This window comes from Echiichthys vipera (genome assembly GCF_963691815.1).
Source record: "Echiichthys vipera genome assembly, chromosome: 22".
Lineage (NCBI taxonomy): Eukaryota > Metazoa > Chordata > Actinopteri > Perciformes > Trachinidae > Echiichthys > Echiichthys vipera.
The window spans coordinates 6,757,284-6,766,475 of NC_139847.1; the positions used below are offsets into that span (position 1 = coordinate 6,757,284).

Consider the following 9,192-nt stretch of genomic DNA (forward strand, 5'->3'; position numbering starts at 1 on the left):
GCTGGTGTAAAGGAGTATACTACTATTTGTGACATGGAAAATGTGTAATAAATGGATTTGGTTGTTATTTGAAACATGAACCCAGAGTTAAACCATGAAGGGATTACATCATTAAAACATGAGGAGGCTCAAATCCAAAGACAAATTCTATGAGACTACCGTTGCCTGGAAACAAAACCACGTCCTTTACATACAACAAAACGGGCAAATTGTCCACCGTGGTGATGTAACCCTTTCACAGTATAGCTCTGGGCACCATCTAACAGACACTTGGATGTTTTATTACTTCACTTTTATGTGTAAAGGTCTGCGGATGGAACCACGTTGTTGAAGGGTTAGAGGACACAAACCTTTTTCTGGAATACAGTGTGACACAGATGTGTTCTAGCCAAGACCAAACCTCAATACCAAAGTGACAAAAACAAATCTAACAGAGAGGCTATTTCGTCATGTTTACGTGAAAAGAAATCAGAAGCGAGCTTTTAAAATCAGCCGTTTATTTTTAGGATCACCCACAGAGACAATCTTATTTTTGCTTTTCGAGGAAGAAGCGCAGGCTCTCCTCCTTGCTTGCGTATTCTATTAAGTGCTTTTTGGCAGGTGGAGTAACGGGCGAGTAGGAGGGAAGTGATAGGAAAGCATCCGCTCTCTGTTTTTTAAAAAACCACGTGAGAAACAAGAAAAAACATCAGCGAGACGCAGCGAGACAACCTGCAAACAGATTTGCCGAATGACTTGCAAATGTATTAAAACTCTTTTTTCCCCGTGTCAGACTTTAATCCTCTCACGACTGCATCGATTTCACCTTTCGATTCACCGCTTTTGAGTTCCTACTGTAAGATAACGAAGCCCGGACTGAGCGCACAGTCGGACCAATGAACCAGGACCTGGCGGTGGACCGGTCCAATGTAAATGTTCTGGTGACTCCTGCTGCAAGTCATCGCTATCGACTTGACTGTTCCACTCGACATGGATTTATCATCATATTGTGTATTTTAAAGCTAACTTTTAATTGTTCAATTTGTTGGGTAGATATCAAAGTATGGATTTTCAACATATCTGGAGTTTTTTGATCCGCGGGTTCATTTTGATGACGTGCTTTTGAACATTATTGCATGCTTTTCCTTTTCATTTAACGTGAAGGTTCTGCGAATGTGGCGTGTGTTGCGCGTGAAGCATGTGTCCGTTGTGAGAGCTCACTATTTCTTTTTCTTTTTCTTCAGTGTGAAAACAACATTACTGTATCTCGTCAGGTAACTCGGTATCGCAATAAAAGTTGCAACATCTGTTCGCAGTGGTCCATCCGGATTTGTTTTGCAGTGGAGTTGTGAATGTTGTGCTTGGATGTCTCAGACAAAGTCGACCAGCAGAGGGCGGCAGATCATCACACCGTGTTACATCAGTCTTTACCAGCCCCCGCAGATGTGCTTTTTATTCAACATCTGTTCTAGTGTTGACATCCTGACAGAGTTGATATTTTTGGTCTTTATTTCAGCTTTTAACAAATCAAAGAAAGCACTGCTCAGCAAGCTAAATTAGCATGTTTGATTACATTTATTTATTATTATTGATTTAAAATATTAGGACTGATATTGTGCATTAACCCCCCCACACACACACACATACACACACACACACACACAAATATTTATTTATAATCTTTTGAGAAATAGAAAGCAACTTTGTTCCTGTAGTCTGCTGGGTTCATGATTGTCTAACATTTTAAACCATTTCTACATGAGTTAGTGTTGTTTTCCAGCATTTATAACCATAACTTTATGATTGTTTCCAGTATTCTTTTACAAAGCACAATATGGAGTTGTATGTGTTTTCATAAGATGTAACAAATAATTTTAATTCATTGACAGAGTTTCAATTGTGTCAAACAATAACGGGGGGAAAGCACTTTCATGTTGCTGATTAATCATGAGAATATGTTGAGTCAACTTGATTTTTTTAACCACTAATGCTGCTCAAAATAACACCAAACCTCTGCAGTAGCATGAGAAGAGTCCCTACACATAAAAAGAAGCACCAACAACGTAGTTAGTGAACCCAGATTATTAAAAGAGTGTTTTAAAGACTTACCAACTGGCCCCTGTACCAGCTCCTCTCATAGTAAAGTCCATTCAAGTGGATTATCAAAGTCAATCCAAAAGGAAGGAGCCCATTGGTGCTTTGTTTTATGTGTAGGGACTCTTCTCATGCTACTGCAGAGGTTTGGTGTTATTTTGAGCAGTATTAGTGGTTAAAAAAAGACGTTTGAATGCCTTCACCGTACTGCCCCGAGCTAATCAGTGTTAGCCACGTCTGGCTGTTAGCGACTCTACCAGATTTCTCTGTAAATAGTTGTTACACAAAAAAAACTGTCTCATCAGCTTATTTCATGTATGCAAGTGCCGGAATTACACTTTAAGTAAGAATACCACAATCTAAAGATACTCCATTACCACTAACCCAATACAAGTTAAAGTTCTGCATTCAAAATGTACAGTAACTTAAGTAAAAGTAAACTAAACCGTCACCTCAGCAGAGATAGCAGAGGTCTGCAACTAACAATGAATTGTAATACCAGTCAGTGTGTCAGTTATTTTTAATCAATTGTTTAAAAGATATCAGAAAGGAGTGAAAAACACCCATTACATTGTTATTTCATAAAAGTCCAAATCTCAAACATAATCAGTTTACAGTTTTATAAACAGAGGGAAACACTTGATAAACTGGATGCACTATGAAAGCTGTTTCGTCCAGCGTGCCAGGCAATAAGAGGTGAGGAGTTACTATGAAGTTATAAAGCTATCTGAGTTTTTATCTGACTCCACCTCCCAGCTTCTGCAGCACTCCCAGGCCCTTCTCCTCGTACTCTGCCCTGCTCAGCCAGAACGAGTCCTTGTCCTTCATGATGTTGGCCAGCACCGCGCCGCCCAGGAACACCATGTGCTTACGCCGGGGAGGGTCCTCGATCCGGATCTTAAACTTCTGCACAGGTGAAGAAAGAAGGAGGTCATTGAAATACAGCACTCTCTCTACATGTACATACATTTCCTCTTCTATGCTTTTATGCTGTGTGTGTGTGTGTGTGTGTGAGAGAGCTATATTTTACACAGGTGATTATTTAATGCTGGTTTTATTGATATACTCAGTTTCTTTCATTTTTATTGTATTTCTTATTATTTTAATTATTGTATTTTATACCCATTAGGTTTAAACAAACTAAACTTTTTTTTAACCGATTTATTTTATTTTTTTTATTCTATTCTTACTATTATTTTTATATCTTAACATGATATGGTTTAAGATACTTCTGGACCTGTAAGACATTTATAATTTGACATTTCCTCTTAATTTCCACTTCCACTGTACTAATAAAGTAACTTGACTTGACTTGAGAGCACTTGATAAAACTGCTCTTATAACTGCAGTAGGAAAATGTCTTTTCAAATAACCATCCACACACATATATACAGTATATATATATGTGTGTGTGTGTGTGTGTGTGTGTGTGTGTGTGTGTGTGTTAGCTATATTTAACACAGCTGATTATTTAATGCTGATTTATTTGATATGTACTACTGTACTAATAAAGTAACTTGACTTGACTTGAGAGCACTAGATACAACTGCTCTTATAACTGCAGTAGGTAAACAATAACCATCACAATAATCCTATTTAAATCTTTATATGTATATGTGTGTGTGTGTGTGTGTGTGTGTGTGTGTGTGTGTGTGTGTGTGTGTGTGTGTGTGTGTGTGTGTGTGTGTGTGTGTGTGTGTAGTGTTTCTCTGTGGATTGAGAGTTGTGATACATTCACAGTTGAAACCCCAGCTGTGTCGACACCACATCATTCCCCAGTAAAGCATAAATCTCATTAGTGGGTATAAAAGTTCTTACGTTAAGTTTCTGGGTGTCTCCATCCAGCACCCTCTCCAGGTAGAGCTGCTTGATCTCTCTTTCCAGCCTGGATGGGAGTCCGGGGTACATGGTGGTGCCTCCAGACAGAACAATGTGCTTATAGAAGTCTGACCTGCACAGGAAAGAGAAAAAGGTGGGACATGGGGGAAATGGCATGCTTTGTTTGTCTTCTGTAGCGCAGTGAGGAGCTCAGACCTGAGGTCGATGTCTGCAGCCTGGATGGTGTTGAACAGCAGCTCGGCCACTCCTGCTCCCTCCACGTTGACCAGATGAGGCTGGAAGAGAGCTTCAGGGGCCCCGAACCTCTCTCCGCCCACCTTCACCTGCCGGCCGTCAGGGAGCTGCACCACAGAAAGGAACCCAAGGAAAAACAATATGACTGTGCCATGTATTTTCTTTTACATCAGGAGAGAGGCTGAACAAACAGATAGAAATAGACATTGAAGGAAGTATCTGATGCGTTGTTTGTACAGAGCGGCAAAAACGGCCGTTTCTCCGGTGCGCTCCAAAAGTGAGTCAGTCCCCTTCGACCCACATGTTAAAGTACCCAACTTTAGGTACAAGCAACGGTTTTGGTCTTTTTGGTCTAAATTTTGCAGCACTCTGTGCCGAAATAGCTCAGTTGGGAGAGCGTTAGACTGAAGATCTAAAGGTCCCTGGTTCGATCCCGGGTTTCGGCATTGTGAGTGAATATTTCTTTGGTGGCGGCAGTAGCTCAGTCCATGGTCCACTTGGCTTAGTTCGAGTCCCTGTGTGGACCATGAATGCAGCGTTGATGGTCTCCTGTGCACTGCTGAGGTGCTATTTATCAAGCCACCGAACCCCCAACTTCTTGGGGCGCTTGTCACTGGCCCCTCGCTCTAACATCTTTCCATTAATTGCATGTATACAGGTTCTGTGTCATGTTGCGAGACTAATAAATTAATATTAAATTCTTCTTCTATAACTCACGCGTTTCAATTATTTCGCAGAGACCACAGGGTCCACAGGGCTGGTAGGTCCCGCCCCTGTAATACAGCTTCCCGTAGACCTCGTGGGACCTGTAGCCTTGTGAAACTATCCTGATCTTGCGAGCTCTATTGTATTTTACTCACAGATCAGTCTGGTAACGTGCAACGGAGAAACTTTGGAGATGTTTGCCAAGCGAATGTCCAATCAGAGTTAGTTTTGAGGCAAGTGCGATGCAACGCATGCAAATCTGACCTGATCTAGACATATTTTAGATAGCAGTAGCCCTAATTCTGTTAGCTGTTCACTGAGGCTTCATTCCCTTGGATCCTCCTGTTGGAATATGGACCGGGCACCTGAAATTGTGCCTTTTATCCGTAAATTCACATCACACAAATGGCAAATATCCTTTACCGACATGTTGTTTACTTTCTGAGCTTTGCCTCGACGCTCTGTTTGTACCTGATACTCTTCGTTGATCTAATTGGTTGATTTTGCCCGATAGGCAGATGGTTTATCCAATCAGCAACCAAAAGATCACCAAAGGAGAGTTCCCAGATTGATATTCTGAGCAAATGCAAATCATGTGAATCAATCCACCAGGCGGAGTCAGATTATGTGTAATCCAGGACAGATAGTGACTGAGACCAGAAAACAAATGTTCTGGAAGTCGTGTTAAAGGGTAAAAGATTTACCAGCCCCATATTTTATACAGTCCATAGTTTGTACACTAACAAGAGTGCATATCGAGTGGCATCGATCTGCTCATCTAACGTTTGTTCCTCTGCGTACCGTGAACGTCTCCACCAGGTAGGTGGTCTCAATGGCCAGACGCTGCTCCTGCTCGATGTTGTATCCCACGTAGCAGAGCTTCTCCTTCAGCATACGCACAGTCTCGAAGTCGGCTGTGTGGTTGAAGGCGTAACCGCGGAGAAGCAGGAGCTGATGGCGGGAAAATAAAATATGAGTGTGTTTGTCGGGTTTTTTAAACAAATCTTTACCATAGTGTGTTTTCTTGACTTTGTTCCTCATTACTTCATGTGCAATATTCAGACCCTACATCCCAAACACTGAAACAAGTATCTTCCGGCGAACCTTAATAAGGTAGCGTGTGATGTCACGTCCCGCGATGTCCAGCCTGCGCGTGAGGTGGGGTAAAGAAAAGCCCTCATACACCGGACAGATGTGGGTAACACCATCCCCCGAGTCGAGGACCACACCTGTCAGCAAACCTGTAGACCAACATTCCCAAAAAGCATATTTTATGAAACATTTCCAATAATCCTGGAGGTCAGACATCAGACATTTTCACATCTCACTGAGCTGCGATGTCTTACCCTGAGCATACAGAGTGAGCACAGCCTGAATTGCCACATAAATGCCATGGAACTGGTACTTCTCAAACATGACCTCCGTGATCTTCTCCCGGTTCTTCATGGGATTCATGGGCGGCTCAGTCAACAGGATCTTGAAGTAGTGAAGTAAAAAGTGAAATACAAATGTAATGTAAAGTGTTTTTCCTTTAATTCTTGCAGGTTGCAGACAGAAGATAATGCTGGAATACAGAGGCAGAATTATTTACAATTCAGTCCTTTTTTGTTTTGCTACTTCATGTGATGTGACAAGACTTATATATGTTTCTGAGCTTTATTTTGAAAGGTTGATTGTGTGTTTCCTGCAAACCTCTGTAACAGGTTCACACAACATTTTTCCCAAAGAAACTTGTCTTGACAACTTGTCCTGGGGATTATTGAAGTATTTCTGATTCTGATTGTCATGCAACATCTGCCCAGCTGTTACCTTGCATTCTGACGGGTTGAGGTCCAGGCGCTCTGGACCGAAGGTGTAGTCCCACAGGTGGAGCATGTCATCCCAGCTGCGCACCATACCGTTCTCCATGGGGTAGGTGATCTCCAGCATGGAGCGGCATTCGCTGGCCTCGTCACCCACCATCAGGTCCTGATGGGAGAGATTAGATAAAGGTGTAAGAGTTTGACTTTTTGGAAAGGGTTTGTCAGTTTATCTTTGCATAAAGTCAGGATGAGGAAAACATGCACTTTTTCTTTTTTTGTCTTTTCCTGTTTTTATGTGATGCTACAAGTGTTTACTCCAGAGTTTCTACATCGTTTAAGGGATTACAAGAGAAAAGGTCAGGTTACATGAGCGCATAAACTTAACTGTGTCTTAGGCAGTTCTAAGACAGCTTGATGAGCTGTGTGGTAGGAAGAGCAGGAGGAGAGGAAGAAAGGTCAGGTGTGGAATTAGCTTAAGAAGTCTTACAGTGTGTGTCCAGGCATCCCATTCCCTTTGCTTTAAATAGACTACAACCACATAGATACAGTGGTTTTAAGTGACGGATTGTTTCCATCCATTTTCTTCTCCTGGTGTGGTTTATCTCAAGTCAAACCCAGTTCCATGGTATAATAAAGCAGTTTATTTAAAGTAATCTCACCTTTATCTCAATGTTGCCCACTTTGGCGGTTGATCGAATGAGCGGTCGACCCACCATGGCAGGGAAGATGTGCTCGGGGAAGTTGGATCCAGCAAAGCCACACTTGACAAACTGGGAAAGGGATGTGAGAGTGAAACATGAAGACATTTAAGTTTTTGTATGCTGACTGAAACTGAAAGTTTGTCCGAACATCCCCGAGTCAATGCTGCACATTAACTGCCAAAGTACTCATAGTGCAGTTAATTATTCCCGACCAGTGTTTTCCTATTATATATGATGTTTCTGGATGTCTGAACTTCCCCACAGGCTCGAATCACCCCGCTCTCCCCTACATGTTTCACTAGACAGGACTAGTCTAGTCAGACTCATGTAGTGGAGTAGAAGGTCTTTGAGATGTAGGCTTTGCATAAAGTTGCATAAAATGTAATTACGCAATAAAAGTACGAGTACCTCAAATGTGTACTTAAGTTGATTGTACTCCTGCACTAAAGGCTTTTGTAGTGGATGAGTTTCATTCATAAATCTGTTCTTTTCAGTTTAATCCAGCACATGCTTAATCTGTATCCAGGAAACAGTCCAAGAGTTTATTATCATGATGCATTTACCAGATTATATATCAGATACTTTCCTTACATTTTTTAAAAAGCATTTGCAATAATTCCTTTGGAAATCATGGTGAAATAGATATATGTTGATACATTGTTTTTAAATGGGCTGCAATCCACTGCTGCTTCTCTGCCTGTCATGACTACACCTCATACTGTAGTGTCTCAACTTGTCTTTGTGGCCATCGACACATTCCTTAGCCCGGAGGGATGCAAGGCATTCCAAGATAAGATACTGACAGTTTCTAACTACAGGTACAGTTCATAACTTGTGTTTGTCCTAACATATCTCAACACTATTGAAGAGCCACTCCTGATGTTTAAGTAACTCAAATCTCTCTTCCTGCTTCATCCAATTGTTGCTCAGTTCAAAGCATCACAACCATTTATGGCTCTGTGTGTGAACATCAGAGGCAGAGTGACAAGTCCAGACAGATGTGGAGTCAGGCTGGAGTATGCACACAGATTCACACCCTTCACATGTTAAGAAGCAGACTTCTTTAAAATAAAACAGATGTTTAACGCAGCTGATGTAGGTTTGCATGAACAACAGTGTGACAGGTTGTAGATAACACTATGAATACAGACTAAAGTTTACTGGAAAGGAAGCAAAACAATAACCAGTGCTGTTAGAAGGCTGTTGGGCTAGTGTATGGCTCAATAAAGACAATATTTGACTTACCCCTGTCCCATTGTCACAGACCACCACTTTTCTCCCCTCACTGTCCATGCTTACAGCTCAAGATACTCCCTCCTGTCAGGGCAGGGGACTGACTGAAATAACAAATTCAAGGTTTTTGTTCATGAATTTAGCCGTGACTATAACTGACGGGTAAGCAGAAGTCCTCTTGCTGCTCCTTCCAGAGGGGGCGGGATTGGCGAATATGTGGACGCCCATTTTCTGTGACCAAGTGAGGGGTGAGGAACCTTCACTTCCTACCACTTATTTGAGGGAAATAGGTAGTGTTCTCTTGAATGAGGCATTTGCAAATCACTTTTAAAGTTGACATTTCATGAGACTGCTCATTTTGCAACAAAAAAGAAGAACATTTTGTCCATTTATTATGGAAATTTCTCTACATTTCACACTTCTGGGGAGACCTTTCTCTACTTATGTTACTATATGAAGTTACCTCCCTCTATAATGAACAAACATTGCAAAGTACATTATCTTTTTCTTCTCTTTTTTTTTACATTATCTGTTCCTTTTGTATTGTTTTGATTTTAATACAAAACATTTTGATAAAATATTTTATATTACATGTTCAAAAAGGA

The 9,192-nt window shown here is 41.3% G+C and overlaps 1 protein-coding gene across 1 annotated transcript; it reads right to left on the reverse strand.

The window, feature by feature from the left end:
- Positions 1 to 2,581: 2,581 nt before the first annotated feature.
- On the reverse strand, positions 2,582 to 8,777 carry LOC310963724 (actin-related protein 2). The gene is made up of 9 exons (XM_083936637.1): positions 8,600 to 8,777; positions 7,313 to 7,423; positions 6,661 to 6,819; positions 6,198 to 6,327; positions 5,956 to 6,092; positions 5,653 to 5,802; positions 4,108 to 4,253; positions 3,892 to 4,024; positions 2,582 to 2,979 (listed from the first exon to the last, which is right to left on the reverse strand). The coding sequence occupies exons 1-9, from the start codon at positions 8,645 to 8,647 to the stop codon at positions 2,809 to 2,811; spliced, it is 1,185 nt and encodes a 394-aa protein (XP_083792763.1). The 5' UTR covers positions 8,648 to 8,777; the 3' UTR covers positions 2,582 to 2,808.
- Positions 8,778 to 9,192: the final 415 nt, after the last annotated feature.

Excerpts from the sequence above, each read along its gene's own strand:
- LOC310963724 (XM_083936637.1), bottom strand. The coding sequence starts at position 8,647 with ATGGACAGTGAGGGGAGAAAAGTGGTGGTCTGTGACAATGGGACAGGG. Across the intron at positions 6,328-6,660 it reads TCAACCCGTCAGAATGCAAG|ATCCTGTTGACTGAGCCGCC; the intron begins GTAACAGCTGGG and ends CACTACTTCAAG. Across the intron at positions 2,980-3,891 it reads GAGACACCCAGAAACTTAAC|AAGTTTAAGATCCGGATCGA; the intron begins GTAAGAACTTTT and ends TCACCTGTGCAG.